The sequence below is a fragment of the Salvelinus fontinalis genome, chromosome 12, assembly GCF_029448725.1.
Source record: "Salvelinus fontinalis isolate EN_2023a chromosome 12, ASM2944872v1, whole genome shotgun sequence".
NCBI classification, from domain to species: Eukaryota; Metazoa; Chordata; class Actinopteri; order Salmoniformes; family Salmonidae; genus Salvelinus; species Salvelinus fontinalis.
The window spans coordinates 25,087,098-25,105,356 of NC_074676.1; the positions used below are offsets into that span (position 1 = coordinate 25,087,098).

General features: G+C 43.7%; 1 protein-coding gene across 4 annotated transcripts in view; it reads left to right on the plus strand.

Moving 5' to 3' along the window:
• Nucleotides 1-18,259, plus strand: part of LOC129867048 (S phase cyclin A-associated protein in the endoplasmic reticulum-like) — a 100,833-nt gene that overhangs the window by 81,435 nt on the left and 1,139 nt on the right. For all 4 annotated transcript variants that reach the window (XM_055940159.1, XM_055940160.1, XM_055940161.1 and 1 more), the window contains 4 exons: nt 871-1,111; nt 5,148-5,297; nt 12,074-12,265; nt 18,205-18,253. In XM_055940159.1, the coding sequence (XP_055796134.1) occupies nt 871-1,111; nt 5,148-5,297; nt 12,074-12,265; nt 18,205-18,253 (632 nt within the window). The remainder of the gene's footprint in view (nt 1-870; nt 1,112-5,147; nt 5,298-12,073; nt 12,266-18,204; nt 18,254-18,259) is intronic.

The following is an 18,259-nucleotide window of genomic DNA, read 5'->3' on the forward strand; positions in this document are numbered from 1 at the left end:
CTTCCATCCCATCAGTGTTATACTCCCGTTCTGTTCTTACCTGTGATGTGTGCTGAGAGGATGATGTTACCAATCCCTTTTAATCTGCCTCCTGGCTAAGACACACTAACATGCTGCTTTCAATCATGTAAGGTGGACCTTAATTAAATGTGCCTGAGTACACAGCATCTTGCCAGGAAGCTTTCTGCAGCCAAGGGCATGGATGAGCCACTGCCATGAGCTGTCAGAGCTACTTCCAAATTCCTGTGTTCATTCTGCCCAGCTTGGAGGAGCAAACTCACATTCTGAACTGTTGTAAAATAACAGTCACATTTCTGTGTCACTGCTGTACCATTAAGGAATTTCTCAGTCTGTGGTTGTAGTGATAATGACCAAGCTTTTAACTGCGATCATCCTTGATTAGGCCTAAATAATCTTCAGTGCACAGCTGAGCATAGACACCTTCTCACACACAGCCACCAGACTGCACTTCCCTCTCACTCAGTGTAACCAGTTACTCCACTTAACCTGATAGGCATGCAGTGTAAATGGGGCAGGCCCTATTATTTATATTTGAAGGGATAACCCTGGTCTAGCGAGTAAATCTAGAAGCCACAAGGACCAGAGTGCCTTCACGCTTACATCCTGAGTCTCGGGTCACTGTGGTGAGGGCAGACAAAAGCTATGTTGTGAATTGAACTTTTACTTGATTTAGAATGAAGTGAAGCATTTTAACCAATAATAATAAATAATACGTTTGGAGAACTTATAATGTGGAGTAGTCAGATATCATTAATTTCCCTATATAACATTTCACTGTCACTATGTTCATTGAGCAGAAATTAAATTATCATGTCACATGTTTATTTATATTGCCTGTGTCCTTTGCAGCTCTCCCAGTATATTCGACAACAAGCGTACAGACCTCACAGGACTGACAGCCCTGCTGCAGTCCACAGACCTGGTGGGTGTGGTACACACTCTGTACTGCATTCTGCTCCACAGCTCCGCCCTGCCTGAGCCGGCTGCCCAGGGCCCACAGGAGCCCTACGCCCCAGGGGTCATCCAGGTGGCCCTAACGGGCCTCCGCTTCCTCAACAGCTTCGCCCTGCTCGACCTGTCTGCCTTCCAGGTAACGCACACCACTTCATACTGAGGTACAGTACACACACAGAGAGAGAGACGCACACATTCTCACACTTGAATCCCTCATCCTTCAGGTCCAGTAGGTGGTGTTAATTACAGTGACTCTAATTCCAAAGGTTATGCTGCCCGCGGGGCAGGTTTTTCAATACCGGCACATCACATACCATACAGTGTATACTGGTCTTGCTGGTTACGTAGGTGTATTATGCTGGACACATTCCACAGACAGACATTCCAAATAGGGGGTGCCATGAAAAGGTCTTGTCACCAATGTCCTCTCTCACAGTTTTATTGACTAGCACCCTCATAATATAGAGCTGGCTGGCTTCTCTGTGCATCGGCAAGACAGAGCAGCTACGTCTGGTAAGGCGAGGGGCTGGGGTGTGTATTTGTCAATAACTGCTGGTGCGTGATGTCTAATATTATAGAAGTCATAAGCTGTAGACCACACCATCTACCAAGAGAGTTCTCATCTATATTATTCGTAGCCGTCTATTTACCACCACAAACCGATGCTGACACTAAGACTGCACTCAACGAGCTGTATAAGACCATAAGCAAACAAGAAAATACTAATCCAGAAGCGGCACTCCTAGTGGACTTTAATGCAGGCAAACTTAAATCCGTTTTACCTCATTTCTACCAGCATGTGCAACCAGAGGAGAAAAAAAACTCTAGACCACCTTTACTCTACACACAGAAACGCATTCAAAGCTCTCCCTCGCCTTCCATTTGGCAAATCTGACCATAATTCTATCCTCTTGCTTCCTGCTTACAAGCAAAAAACAAAGCAGGAAGCTGCCGCTTTCAAGGAGCGGGACTAATCCGGACGCTTATAAGAAATCCCGAACCATCAAACAGGCAAAGCATCAATACAGGACGAAGGTTGAATCCTACTACACCGGCTCTGACACTCATCGGATGTGGCAGGGCTTGAAAACTATTACAGACTACAAAGGGAGTCCCAGCCGAGAGCTGCCGAGTGACGCAAGCCTACCAGACGAGCTAAATGCCTTTTATGCTCGCTTTGAAGCAAGGCAATACTGAAGCATGCATGAGATCACCAGCTGTTCCGGACGACTGTGTGATCATGCTCGCCGTAGCTTATGTGAGCAAGACCTTTAAACAGGTCAACATTCACAAAGCTGCGGTGCTCGACAGTTTACCAGAACGTGTACTCAAAGCATGCATGAACCAACTACCAAGTGTCTTCACTGACATTTTTTACCTCTCCCTGACCGAGTCTGTAATATCTACATGTTTCGAACAGAACACCATAGTCCCTGTGCCCAAGAAAACGAAGGTAACCTTCCCAAATGATTACCACCCCGTAGCACTCACGTCAGTAGCCATGAAGTGCTTTGAAAGGCTGGTCATCGCTAACATCAACAACACCATGCCGGAAACCCTAGTCCCACTCCAATTCGCATATGGCCCTAACAGATCCACAGATGATGGATACCCTCAAAGCTCATCAATAAGATAAGGATCCTGGGACTAAACACCTCCCCCTGCAACTGGATCCTGGACTTCCTGACGGGCCGACACCAGGTGGTAAGGGTAGGCAACAACACATCTGCCACGCTGATCCTCAACACTGGGGCCCCTCAGGGGTGCGTGCTTAGTCCCTTCCTGTACTCTCTAGTCACCCACGACTGCATGGCCAAGCACAATTCCAACAGTGTGGTGCCAGGACAACAACCTCTCCCTCAATGTGAGCAAGACAATGGAGCTGATCGTAGACTATCGGAAAAGGAGGGCCAACCAGGCCCCCATTTTTAAAATTGAAAGGGCTGTAGTGGAGCCGGTCAAGAGTTTCCACATCACCAACAAACTGTCATGGTCCAAACACACCAAGACACCTTTTCCCCCTCAGGAGACTGAAAAGATTTGGCGCGGGTCCCCAGATCCTCAAAGTTCTACAGCTGCACCATCAAGAGCATCCTGGCCGGTTGCATCACCGCCTGGTATGGCAACTGCTCGTCATCTGACCGTAAGGTGCTACGGAGGGTAGTGCGTATGGCTCAGTACATCACTGGGGCCAAGCGTCCTGACATCCAGAACCTATATACTAGGCTATGTCAGAGGAAGGCCCAAAAACTGTCAAAGACTCCAGTCACCCAAGTCATAGACTGTTTTCTCTGCTACCGCAAGCAGCACCGGAGCGCCAAGTCTAGGACCAAAAGTCTCCTTAACAGCTTCTATTTGCAAGCCATAAGACTGCTGAACAATGAATCAAATGGCCACCTGGATTATTTGCACCAAACCCCCCCCCCCCCCACTCGCTGTTTATTATCTATGCATAGTCACTTTACAAATTACCTCGACTAACCTGTACCCCCGCACATTGACTTGGTACCGGTACCCCCTGTATATAGCCTTGTTATTGTTATGTGATTTTCTTGTTACTTTTTGATTATTATTTTTTTTAAATTATGATTTAGTAAATCTTTTCTTAACTCTATTTCTTGAACTGCAGTGTTGGTTAAGGGCTTGTAAGTAAGCATTTCACGGTAAGGTTGTATTCGGTGTGTGTGACAAATACAATTTGATTTGATATCCCTGTGCACAAGCATCAGGCAACACAAATATCCCTCTTTCCTCTTCCTGGCAGCAACAAGGCCATGTGTAACTGATCGACAGGCAGCAGAGGCCAGGTCTCAGAGCTGCTGCCTTTGGACTGGAGTATTTATCCTCAGGATAGAGCTGACCTCTTGGACATAAACATGAGTGTCCCCTGACCGAGGGTCAGCTGCTGAGGTTAAATGGAGCACTGTGGGTCAGAAATGCGGATGGATCTGAGTGATTAGTGCTGTAGCCCGAGCCATACATTACCAGCTCTGATGAAGAGAGAATGACAGCTTCACTGTGCTCAGGCAGCGCATAAACAGAATGGCGTAAGGGAGGAAGTGGGAGAGTTATTAATTATTTTAATACCTGTGGGTAATTAACACAGAGGCTGCTCTCCCTCGGCTCCGCCATGCTCAGGCTATTCAAAACAGCTGGAACTCAAAGCTTTTCAGTGCCAATGTTTTTATGAACATTTTAAATAATGTTTTTTGTGGCCTGTGTTGTAATCACCTTGTGGTTCACATTACCCCACACTAGTGCCAACTAATAAGCACTACAGTAGATGCTGAGCTGCTCTCTCTTCTCATTGGTCGTTTTGCTAGGCCCCAGAATCAACTAACAAATAGGGTGGTTAGAGGGGATTTCAAGCTGAAAAGGACGCTGCTGGTGATGAGTTATTTAGCAAATATTTGAGAAGTCTATTTTCAAGTAAATTAGTAAAATATATTAGTATTTAATCAACAATATTTTGGTGCCCATCAAAATAGACACTATATTCAGCCTTTGCATTCATTCACTAACAAAATATAGGGTTCAGTTTGTCTCTCTGTCCTAAGACTGATGGGTATGGTTAGATTACAGTTGGGGAGAAATAGAGTTCTGTGTCTCCAGTATTGCAGGGTGTTATATTGAGAGTGTAGACAGCAGTAAGGCTCAGGTCCGCTAACAGGATTGGGCCTCTCAGGTAGGTACTATTTAGGAGACTGTTTACCTCCTCCCCTCCATCAGTCCCAAAACCTCATACATACACCCCAACCTGATTCCAGTGTGTTTTCTCTCTGCTTACCCTGTGGTGCTCAGTCATGCTGACATGTTTAATAAATACTGTCTGTGGGCCTCTGATAGCATCTCATCTTCTGGGGGATTGGGGTCCCTCTGGAAGGACCCCCTGGTGTTGGGCCTGGGGAGAGTCACCCTACCAGGAGTTCCTGTACACTGCATCAACCAGTCTGAATCTCTACCCGCTAAAGCACAAAAATCCCTCTCCTCTCTTTTAATTTAGCAAATCCAGCCTCACGTATATTAACATTATAGTGTTGATTTTCTACTCTTTAGGACGGTTGTTTGCTTTTCAGTTAGATTTAGTGAATGTCTCTAGCTAGCTTGTGTCTGCTTTGTGTTTGTGGTTTCTGTGGTGTTTGAATGCTGATGTTTTTTCTGTGCTGTCTCAGACTGTTCTAGGTGCCGAGGGGCTGTCCCTTGCCTTCCGCCACATAGTGAGCTCCCTGCTGTGGTACTGCTCTCAGCACTCCTCTGAAGAGCTGCTGCAGGAAGTCATCATCTGTGTGGGCTACTTCACCGTCAACCACCCTGACAACCAGGTAAAGGTCTAACACACACACATACTCAAATATGTAATAAAGTCAATGTTGTTGTTTCATGCTTTTTCTTTAGTTATCACCATAAACTGTTGTAGTTTGAGCCATTCGTAGGGTCTGAAATTATTGACACCCTTGATAAACATGAGCAATAATGACAAAATAAATATTATTCAAATCCTGAGCTATATTGTATGCTCAAAAAGTGGGGAGATTATTTTATACTAATACAATTGCTCAGAGAAAGATTTTTTCTCAAAAAGGTAGGGGGGCAAAATTGACACCCCTAAAGATGATTATATATAAAGTAGTCAAAAGTGTAGTATTAGGTCCCATATTCCTAGCATGCAATGACAACATCAAGATTGTGACTACAAACTTGTTGGATGCATTTGTAGTTCGTTTTGGTTGTGTTTCAGATTATTTTGTGCCCAATAGAAATTAATGGTAAATAATGTATTTTGTCATTTTTCGACATACCCCCAAGACCGTATTTAAATTATTTTATACAGTCATTATTTCTCATCTTTATCAAGGGTGTCAATCATTTCAGTCCCCACTGTATCTGTTCTGTTTCAGAAATATGAGATGAATGGTATTTGGTTTGGCATTGTGGCCCTGTTGCAACAGTCTGTCCATATAATGATACTTCTGTTTCCTTTATATGCTTCTGATAACGTATCATTAGATGAAGAGAGGGTGTAGTTTTTTGTGGTTCATACAAAAGCAACAAGAGCCACCTCTTTAAAGATTCATATGTTGCCACCTCTGTGCTGTTGGGCTTTGGGTTCTCTATTGTCCCTCAGAGTAGCATGGTCCATTGTTCTGTCCCAGTGGAGCTGCCAGTTCTCTCTAGTGTTGTGTGCTTTGCTATGTTGGCCCAGGCCTAGTGTTAAGGCTACTGGGCCTATGTGGCTGTGAGCAGGATGTGATGGAGCAGACTTGGCTGCTGTGTAATTGGCTGTCATGCATGGTCTGTCTACTGGGCCCCTGAGCAGCTTACAAGTGCTACACTTGGCCAGGCTTTAGTTAAGTGAAGCCTGACCCTCAGTGCCAGCCATCGAGCTTTACCTCAAACCTCTGTCTTTTTAATGTCCTCACAGGCGCGGTCAACCACCCAGCAATTTATAGGCGGATTTCAGATTATAATTTCCAGGATGTTTTAGTCCTAATTAAAGAATCTGCCTCCATTTTATGGCAGTTCAGCTCTCCTCTGCTGCTCCTATCCAATTTAATTATTTTGATGTACGTAATTAGCATTTGTTGGCCTGATTTGCATATTATATTGGATAATTGAATGAGGACTGATGATTGAATTAGGGGGGTGACAGATGATTGGGCTTTGTACTTGCCCAGCAAAGTTAACCTAACAGTCTGCCTGGGAGTAGTAGACCTTTGCATATTCATTTATGACCAGCGCACTTTGCTAATTTGAAATGCCCTAATGCAAAGTCTTCAACCTGCGACTTCCAATCAGAGCACAAGCTGCTGACAATTTAGTAAATGTTATATATAGCCTTTGTTTATCTACTCTAATGTCATCCCAGAGAGTGAAATCAGCATTTAGGACTTTAGGTTCCTTTTATTGTTTATTTGATAGGTGTGAGAACCCTTTGAGAAAATGTGAGGAAATGTGAAGAGCAATCCTTAGCAACCTCCGTGGAATGATCCTGGCCAGGGACACGGTTCCTGGAATTTGTCCATGTGATCTGGGCCCTGAAAAGAGCAGGATGGATGGAGAAGAGGGGAATATTTTGAGTAGCTTTAGCTTTTCTCAGACTAATGTAAGCATTGGCAGAGCGCAAAAGCAGGCCCGCCCGTGCGGTCACACAGACTGCTGATTCACTGTCGGCAGGCAGGCACACCAGCCTTTGTTTATATGTGTTGCGCTAGAAATAACGCTGCTCATAAAACGTAGAACTTTGAAGACGGTCTTTGTAGATGTATGTTCTCCCTGCTCTGAGGGTATGAATAACTCAGCCTGTCACATAGAAAGCCATTGGGAGAGTGACATATGTAGCCTTGTGTGTGCTTAAGTGTTTCGGCTCACAGGGCCATGTGGCCATATGTTTTCATTGTCTCTATGGGTTCTCCCAAAAGACAGTCACACTAAAAAGGGGCTAAATGAAACTTGTTTTGTAACTGCCATGTTCCTTGTCTCATGAGGGGATAAGTACCGGTAAGCTCCCGAGTCTTTTTCTTCCCAACCTCCCAGTGATTCATTTGTGATTCATTCATGGTGATGATCTCTAGGTTCTTTAAAATGTAGGAACAGTAAATGCTAGCGATGTTGACACGTTAACCCAGACCCCTGGCTTTGCTTGCTTTCCATTTCATGACCAGTTCCAGACTATGGAAAGTTTTCAGTAGCTTAATGCAATTTCCCAAATTGACTTAAATTGACATTAATTCATCCCGACACTTGCAATGCATTTACTACTCGGATGCAATATTTCAGTTCACTATGAAGTCTACTGTAAAATAGAAAACGATCTGCTTGTGAACTGCAGTAGGCCCCTTCCCAGACTGACATCCCACACATCAGTGTTATCTGCAGCCAGACGAGCCCCTGTCCTTCCCATTCTATACGAGGGTGTTTCCTCTGCCCTCCAGACTCCAGCTCACAGCTTTGCGCCTGTAATCCTTGATCAACTCCCCATTACTGCCAACACAACCCTAACCCTTCACGCCTTCATGGGGAGCCAGCCCAGTGCTGGGGAATGTACCCTATGTCTCCTACTATACACCAGAGTAAACACACACCGACTCAGACTGGTGACTGGCAGGTAAGGGCTGATTGTTAGCTCTGTAGATGATTTACACACTTCATATTGGGAGGGCCCAGGTCCAACTAACTTCAGTGTAGTTAAGGGGACATTTTCCCCATAAACCTTCCATATCTTTTTAAAGAGATTGTATTTGCAGAATGACTCATTTTGATTGTGGCTCCTGGCAGTTTCAGAACGGCATCATCTGCTGTAAGATCTAGAGTAAGTTGACAAGGTTATTAGGCAGATAAATCTAGAATAATTACAAGTTATTTGGCAAACACCGTGTTTTATATGGTTTATAGGAGATGAATACCCTTGGCCTGTCTCTTAAAAGCCATGGTGGTATCTTCTCTTCTTGTCTAGGGTATATCTTAAGTCAATGTCCATGTCGACATCTGATTATCAGTTGACAATTTACATCATCTCAATCAGGTGGTAGCTAGTTGTTAAGAGGCCCATTCAGCAGTAGCTTGTCTTCCTGAAAAAACTCTGTGTCCTCTAACATCATCTGCCCCTCTCTCTTATCAGTAGGGCCGTTCCTTCACTAGGGTAACTCCAGTGTGTAGAGGGAGGTTTGGCAGAGGGTCTGACTTGTGTTGTGGGCAAGAGCTTCAGGTTTGTGGCCCTGTTTTGAAGGCTGACATGGTTCCTCTAGCTGAGGTGTCTGGGTCTGTCTAGACGGTATGCAGAAAAGAGGCTACTCCAATGTCCACTCATCCACGATAGTCTTCCTATGTGTGGAGGAATCTCAAATATAAAATGTTTAATGTGCTGGAATTACAGTACAGGTTCACTCTGACTCTTAGAAGTTGTCAAATCTAGCTTGCTAGCTATTTTTGGTAACACTTTATTTGGATAGTCCATACCGCCTGGTTTCCGCTTCAACTTGGGCTCTCCCAAGGTTTTGTTTGCGTTTCAGAACATTAACTTTACACACTCTCTGTTGTCAGTGGACAGCAAAGTGGTTATGTAATGGCGAGTCATAAAGGAGCATGCCTGTTTGAAAAGGCAGATCTCTGTAGTTAAGACAGACCAGAACCACCAGGCACTTGAGCTTTACGGGTCTGTGTTAAACTGCGGCTTGATTCATGGCTTCAGACAGACGCTTGCTGGGCCTTTTTTATGATGTCAGGGTTTGAATAGATACTTCCAGTGGACAGGAACACCATGTGGGGCACTGTTATTACTCTTCACCTGGGGTGATGCCTACAGAGTCCTGGAAAGTTGCTTATAGACTTGGTTTCTGTGGGACTAGGTAACCTCTGGTCTGTGGCTGCCAGCTGGCCTTGTTTTACAGTGCCTTCAAAGTATTCACACCCCTTGACTTTTTCCACATTTTGCTGTTACAGACTGAATTTGAAATTGATTAAATTGAGATTATGTGTCACTGGGCTACACACAATACCCCATAATGTCAATGTGGAATTATGTTTTTAGACATTTTTACAAATTAATTAACAGTTAAGTTAGTATTCATCCCCTTTGTTATAGCAAGCCTAAATAAATTCAGGAGGAGAAATGTGGCAAATTAATGTACTTTATGTCCTGAATACAAAGCATTATGCTTGGGGTAAATCAACACATCACTGAGTACCAATCGTCATATTTTCAAGCATGGTAGTGGCCGCATCATGTTATGGGTAAGAATGTCATCGGTAAGGACTATGAAGTTTTTTAGGATAAAAATAAACGGATTAGAGCTAAGCACAGGCAAAATCCAAGAGGAAAACCTGGTTCAGTCCAACTTTCCAACAGACACTTGGAGACAAATTCACCTTTCAGGGGGACAATAACCTTAAACACAAGGCCAAATATACAATGGAGTTGCCTGCCAAGACAACATTGAATGTTCATGAGTGGCCTAGTTACAGTTTTGACTCAAATCAGCTTGAAGATCTATGGCAAGACTTCAAAATGGATGTCTAGCAATTATCAACCAATTTGACAGAGCTTGAAGAATTTAAAGAATAATGTGCAAATATTGTACAATCCAGGTGTGCAAAGCGCTATAGTGACTTACCCAGAAAGACACAGTTGTAATCACTGCCAAAGGTGATTCTAACATGTATTGACTAAGGGGTGTGAATACTTGTGTGACTGAGAGATTTCCGTATTTTATTTTCAATAAATATGAAAACGTTTCCTAAAACAAAGTTTTCACTTTGTCATTATGGGCTGTTGTTTGTAGATGGGTGAGGGAAAAAAACATTTAATCTATTTTGATTTCAGGCTATAATACAACATAATGTGGAATAAGTCAAGGGGTATGAATACTTTCTGAAGGCACTGTATGCCTCCCTGCAGAGGGCACTTGAGTGTGGACAATTTGTTTAGGCAGCTGATGGAACACTGCGTAGTGGAGGATTATGAGATTGCTGTATGGTTTGTAGGTTGAGTCCTTAGAGCATCGGCCCCAACACAGACACTGGCTTCTGAAACCTATGAAAGTTCAGGATTATGATGTCCAAAAGCAGGCCCTGCAACAACAAATTGTTAGTCTGCAGTGTTTCTGAGGTGTGTTTTTCAATATTCTAATGAAAGATTCCTTTACCTGGGATCTCATAATCAAATGTATGACCTTCTTCTCTGGCTGTTCCTCCTCCGGCAGTGTTGCAACGGTGAAGATTGATTCGGTGATCTAGGATCTTGTCGAAGTCCTGCAGCTAGCTTCTAAAATTAAAATAAGCAGCTCCATTTTGAAAACAATCAGATCTTCCCCTTTTTTCCTTCTGTACAGTGGAGTTAACGTTAGATTCTTGCATTACATGACAAAGTGAAAATACAGGGTATTTCGGTATCTTCCTCGTGAACCTGCATGTTTGAGTTCATCTTTGTTAACCTCATTGAGAATTTGCTTTAGTTACGTGCCAGTGGAGACTTAACTCCCCTAAAAAGCCTCTTTTTGTTTTAGCTGGTCAGTAAAGAATATTTACAGACATTAATAGGAAGAGGCATCGCCTGTGGCCCTTTGAATGCTGCTGTAGAACACAGCTTTGAGGAGCTTCACCTTGAAATTATAAAAGCAGTGAATTATCGCTTTGTTTATCCTACCCTTAAACCTTAAAGTGCATTATCAAAGAGAGAATGCATTGGAAGAGTATTGTTAAGTGTATTCTCCAAATCTTGTAAATCCTCTGAATTTATGTCACTGTGGCCAGGGGACCTCACCCTGCCCTTCTGGTTCCTATTTCAGCTGAGCCCCAGCCTGGGTCTCTGTACCTGTAAAGCAGTGCGGTGTTTTTCCAGACAGGATTTACTGTGGTGACCTCCCCCTCCCCCCCTCCCCTCCCCCCCTCCCCTCCACAGTTGTCAGAGAAGTGCTGATGGCCTTCCCAGGCCCTGGGGAGATGCCCTGAGTATTAGGCCAGGACCCCTTCCTTTGGACCAGTTCCCGCTCTAATCAAACTAGGCTGGACGTGATTTGGTTTTAATATTGGTGGGCCGGATGTAATTGTGTGATTGATGGCCAATGGTAAGGGGGAGCAGGATGTCAGCCGGGTGAGAACTCCATTAATGGTATTGCTCATTTCTTAGTGGTGGTGGCAAGGCTACAGTGGAGGTCTGTTCACCCTTCCCCCCCACCCCTACGCAGTGCATGCCCTCTCAACCTAAGCTGCACAGTGCACATCCACAGGGATATGGTCTGGTGTTGGCTTCAATATCTGTGACACTCACACAGTTGGAGATGTTACCGGGTTAAACATAAAAGCCTATATCTTTTGATAATGAAGTCAAGATATTTCTCATCAAGAAGATATTTCACATTACGATTTCTTGTTGCCCCCATTTCACAAAAGCTTGGAAATTACCTGCAGTACAAAGGAAGAGCAAAACATCCCATCATTGTGTTTTATAGCCTGTAATTGTGTGGTGGGATGCTGTGCCCTCCAGTTCTCCTCCTAATGGGTGTTTGTGTGTTGTTTTAGTGGCAGATTTATAGGTGGGAGGGGTGCAGGGCAGTGATTTACGGGTGGCACTGGCTGACTGGCCCTGCTCTGTGTGTTCCAGGTGATAGTGCAGTCTGGCCGCCAGCCCAGCGTGCTGCAGAAACTGTGTCAGCTGCCCTTCCAGTACTTCAGCCACCCGCGCCTCATCAAAGTGCTCTTCCCCTCACTCATCTCAGCCTGCTACAACAATCCCCAGAACAAGGTTATCCTGCAGCAGGAGATGAGCTGTATGCTACTGGCCACCTTCATACAGGTAACACACACACTGATGTTTTAGCGACGCTTTCATTTTCTGAAGAACTAGCGCATTTAATATATACAGAGCAAATACATAATAGAGCCACAGGTTTAGTCAGTCTTTTTGGTTTAAAGGCACAGTGTAGTAAAAAGATAATGTTTCTGTATTATATACAGTGCATTCGGAAAGTAGTCAGACCCCTTGACTTTTTCCACGTTTTGTTACATTACAGCCTTATTCTAAAATGGATTAAATAAAATCCTCATTAATCTACACACAATACCACATAATGACAAATAAAATACAGGTTTTTAGAAATCTTTTCAAGTGTATTAAAAATAAAAACAGAAATACCTTATTTTCTAAAGTATTCAGACCCTTTGCTATGAGACTTGACATTACGCTCAGGTGCATCCTGTTTCCATTGATCATCCCTGAGATGTTTCTACAACTTGATTGGAGTCCACCTATGGTACATTCAATTGATTGGACATGATTTGGAAAGGCACACACCTGTCTATATAAGGTCCCACAGTTGACAATGCATGTCACAGCAATAACCAAGCCATGAGGTCGAAGGAATTGTCTGCAGAGCTCCGAGACAGGATTGCATTGAGGCACAGATCTGGGGAAGGGTACCAAAATATCTCTGCAGCATTGAAGGTCCCCAAGAACACAGTAGCCTCCATCATTCTAAAATGGAAGAAGTTTGGATCCACCAAGACTCTTCTAAGAGCTGACCGCCCGTCCAAACTGGGCAATCGGGGGCGAATTCAACAACCCGGTCGCATTCCGGTCGCATTCCGCTTCGCTCCACAGGTAGTATCACACTTTCACTTCATTTCATTACAGTACAACGGTTTGATTTGTTTGATCTTAGCTAGCTACATAGCCGTCTTTGTATCAAAGATAATTGTGTAGTTTAGAGCGATTTTTCTAGGTTAGCTAGCCAGCTATTTTCGTCCTTTTAACGTAACGTAACGTAATCAACATTGCTAGCTAGCTAGCTACCGAATAGCAGCACTGTAGAATCTACTACATTCAACGGAACAACGGAACGACTTGATTAGTGTAGTGTTAGCTAGTTACACAGTTGTCTCTGCTGTCCTTGTATCTAAGATAACTGTGGAGTCTAGAGTAATTTTCGGTTAGCTAGCCAGCTATTTTCGTCCGCCGCGCTGCCGTTCCCCTACCTAGTCAATACTGCTGGTCAACACCGCTAACACTGCTAGCTAGCCAACTTCTACCGAATAGCAGCACTGTAGAAACTATTACATTACAACGGAACGATTTGATTAGTGTGGTGTTAGCTGGCTAGTGTTAGCTAGCTACATAGTTGTCTTTGCTGTCCTTGTATCTAGGACAATTGTGTAGTTAGACTATTATCTGGCCAGTTACCTAGCCAGCTATCGAGGCTACCTGGCCAGCTACACTTCAAAGTCAACAACGCAGCCACTGCTAGCCAGCCTACTTCAGCAGTACTGTATCATTTTAATCATTTTAGTCAATAAGATTTTTCCAACGTAAGCTTAACTTTCTGAACATTCGAAACGTGTAGTCCACTTGTCATTCCAATCTCCTTTGCATTAGCGTAGCCTCCTCTGTAGCCTGTCAACTATGTGTCTGTCTATCCCTGTTCTCTCCTCTCTGCACAGACCATACAAACGCTTCACACCGCGTGGCCGCGGCCACCCTAACCTGGTGGTCCCAGCCCGCACGACCCACGTGGAGTTCCAGGTCTCCGGTAGCCTCTGGAACTGCCGATCTGCGGCCAACAAGGCAGAGTTCATCTCAGCCTATGCTTCCCTCCAGTCCCTCGACTTCTTGGCACTGACGGAAACATGGCTCACCACAGATAACACTGCTACTCCTACTGCTCTCTCAGGGAAGTGACCAAGAACCCAATGGCCACTCTGACAGAACCTTCCAGAAGGACAACCATCTCTGCAGCACTCCACTAATCAGGCCTTTATGGTAGTGGCCCTACTGAAGCCACTCCTCAGTAAAAGGCACATGACAGACCACTTGGAATTAGCCAAAAGACACCTAAAGGACTCAAACCATGAGAAACAAGATTCACTGGTCTGATGAAACCAAGATTGAACTGAATGCCAAGCGTCACGTCAGGAGGAAACCTGGCACCATCCCTTCGGTGAAGCATGGTGGTGGCAGCACCTTGCTGTGGGGATGTTTTTCAGTGGCAGGAACTAGGAGACTAGTCTGGATCGAGGGAAAGATGAATGGAGCAAAGTACAGAGCGATCCATGATGAAAACCTGCTCCAGAGCGCTCAGGACCGCAGACTGTGGCAAAGGTTCACAATCCAACAGGACAACAATCCTAAGCACACAGCCAAGACCACGCAGAAGTGGCTTCGGGACAAGTTTTATGAATGTCCTTGAGTGGCCCTACCAGAGCCCAGACTTGAACCCGATCTAACATCTCTGGAGAAAACCCCCAAATACATGTGTGCCAAGCTTGTAGAGTCATACCCAAGAAGACTGGATGCTGTAATCGGTGCCAAGGGTGATTCAACAAAGTACTGAGTACTCTGAATACTTATGTCAATGTGATATTTAAGTTATTTAATTTTTTAGACATTTGCAACCATTTCTAAAAACCTGTTTTTGCTTTGTCATTATGGGGTATTGTGTGTCGATTGATGAGGGGGGAAAACAATTTCATCCATTTTAGAATACGGCTGTAACGTAACTAAATGTGGAAAAGTCAAAGGGTCTGAATACTTTCCAAACGCACTGTGTACACTGAGTATACAAAACATTAAGAACACCTACTCTTTCCATGACATTGACTGACCAGGTGAAAGCTATGATCCCTTATTGATGTCAAGCATTGGAGTCAACATGGGTCATCCCTGTGGAATGCTTTCGACACCTTGTAGAGTCCATTCCCCAACGAATTGAGGCTTTTCTGAGGGAAAAGGGTGGGGGGAGGTCAACTCAATATTAGGAAGGTGTTCTTAATGTTTGGTATACTCAGTGTTTATTTACACACTGAGGTTGGAATAATACTGTGAAATTGTGAAAATTATGGTAATTCCCTTTTAGTGCAAGGGCTGCTTGAAAAGACTGCCTGGCATTTCTGCATGTTTTGGTGGGATGGAATTTTGGCCTGCCTGGTGACATCCCCAGGTGGTAAATTAGTCAATAGACCAATAAGAAAGAGTTCCAAATCTCTCAGCCAATAAAAGCTAGTTTTCTGTTTTCCCAACTCCATTCAGACTACTCCCAGACAGTCGTAGCAAAATCCTTGTATGATAAATTGCTCTTAACTAAGAAGCTCTTTTAGTTACTTATTAGTCCTATTTTAATTGAAAACAATCACAGTAAGGTACTTAATTGTTACCCAGAAATTATTTGCTATTGAGATCAAAGCGGCTGCATTGGACCTTTGTTTAATGCGTCTGTCTCCTGGTGGATATTTAGCACCTACATGGCATCCTCTGTGGATTTACCTGCCAGTGGTTAAGCCTCCAGTAAACAGGCTGTCTCCTTCATCTTCTCTGACAACATCGCCTCTCACCGCCCAGCTACCACCATTATTTACATTAAGATTATCTCGCACAATAGATGGACAGGCTATTGTAATTTCAGCCAAACAGTTGGAAGATCTATAGATTCCTTATTCCCTGTGTCATTATTTATTATAGAATTAACCTGAGATGACGCAAAAACTTGTTTTGCTAGAACTTTTGCTATTTTAATAGCATTAAAGGCATAGTTCACCCAAATTACAAAATTACATATTGGTTTCCTTAACCTATAAGCAGTCTATGGACAGTATGTCCGCAATCGTGCTTTGGTTTAGTTTCCCTGGCATTGTTTCTAAATGCTAACTTCTTAGCATTTCTGGCACACATCCCATTCAAGTCGTGGGCCTGATATTGTCATTTTTTGCACATCATGTTCAAATCATTCAAAAGTACAGTACCTACAATTGATTGTGAAATTCACCAAAGTCACTTATGGATGATTTGAACATGATGCACAAAAATGTGAATGGAACAATTTCAAAGATTTTGCTGAGATACTGTTCATATAAGGAAATCAGTCAGTTGAAATAAATGAATGCCCTAATCTATGGATTTCACATGACTGGGAAAACAGATGTGCATCTGTTGGTGACAGATACCTTGAAAAAAAGGTTGGGGGGATGGATCAGAACGCCTGTCAGTATCTGGTGTAACCACTATTTGCCTCATGCAGCGCGACACATCTCCTTTGCAAAGAGTTAATCAGGCTGTTGATTGTGGAATGTTGTCCCACTCCTCTTCAATGCCTGTGCGAATTTACACTCGTACTCATTGATCCAGAGCATCCCAAACATGCTCAATGGGTGACATGTCTGGTGAGTATGCAGTCCATGGAAGAACTGGGAAATGTTCCGTTTCCAGGAATTGTGTACAGATCCTTGCGACATGGGGCTGTGCGTTATCATGCTAAAACAAGAGGAGATGGCGGCGGATGAATGGCAAGACAATGGGCCTCAGGATCTCATCATGGTGTCTCTGTGCATTCAAATTGCCATCGATAAAATGTATTTGTGTTTGTTGTCCGTAGCTTATGCCTGCCCATACCATAACCCCACCATGGGGCACTCTGTTCACAACATTGACATCAGCAAACCGCTTACTCACATGACGCCATACATGCAATCTGCCCGGTTACAAGGTCAAGACCCTGGTGAGGATGACGAGCACGCAGATGAGCTTCCCTGAAACGGTTTCTGACAGTTTGTGCAGAAATTATTCAGTTTTGCTAACCCACAGTTTAATCTGCTGTCTGGGTGGCTGGTTTCAGATGATCCCACAGGTGACGGAGCTGGATGTTGAAGTCCTAGGCTGGCGTGGTTACACGTAGTCTGTGGTTGTGAGGCCGGTTAGACATACTGCCAAATTCTCTAAAACAACGTTGGAGGCGGCGTATGGTAGAGAAATTAACATTCAATTATCTGGCAGCAGCTCTGGTAGACATTCCTGCAATTAGCATGCCAATTGCACACTCCCTCAAAACTTAAGACATCTGTGGCATTGTTTTGTGTAACAAAACTGCATATTAGAGTGCTCTTTTATTGTCCCCAGCACAAGGTGCACCTGTGTAATGATCATGCTGTTTAATCCGCTTCTTGATATGCCACACCTGTCAGGTGGTTGGATTATCTTGGCAGAGGAGAAATGCTCACTAACAGGGATGTAAATACATTCTTGCTCTTTAAAAAAAAGAAGAAAAAAAAAAAGCTTTTTGTGCAGGTGAAATATTTCTGGGATCTTTTATTTCAGCTCAAGAAAGATGGGACCAACACTTTACATGTTGCGTTTATATTTTTGTTCAGTATAATATCGGTTCCATGAGTTTAATGGGATTTGTGCCACAAATGCTAAAACGTTAGCATTAGGAAACAGTACCAGCTACTGCTAGGGAAACTAAACCAAAGCATGGATTACTATAATACCTTGTACATAGATAGACTGCTGACAGGGTAAGGAAACCAATGTGTCGTTTTATAATTTGAGTGAACTATCCCTTTAAGGATATGGTTCGTATTGAAATGTAGTATATTGTGACATCTTTATAAGCTTTAATGTGTGTGTTAATCAGAACAGGGAAACATGCAGGGCCTGCAAACAGAATGTATGGGTATGTAAAATACACTTGAGTTCTTTCAGATGTTCAAAATACACTGTTGTCAGGATCAAATCCGGCATCATGAAATCGTTACAAAATATATGCAAAAGTTTATGTTTGAGGTAAAGTTATCTGTTCGTACCTATTTAGTTTGGTTAGCTTCAAGCATGATGAGTTATGGTTTGCTTAGATATGGTGGATAAAATGTTCAATTTCTTCACAGCTGGTGAACAATGGTGTCAGGCCTCTCCCCTACTACTGTCTTAATACTGTGGATCACTCTGACATATTCCTCTTTTATTTCCTCCAGGACGGTGCCTCAAGTGAGAACCATCCAGACAACAGAATGCAACAAGGAGGTAGGT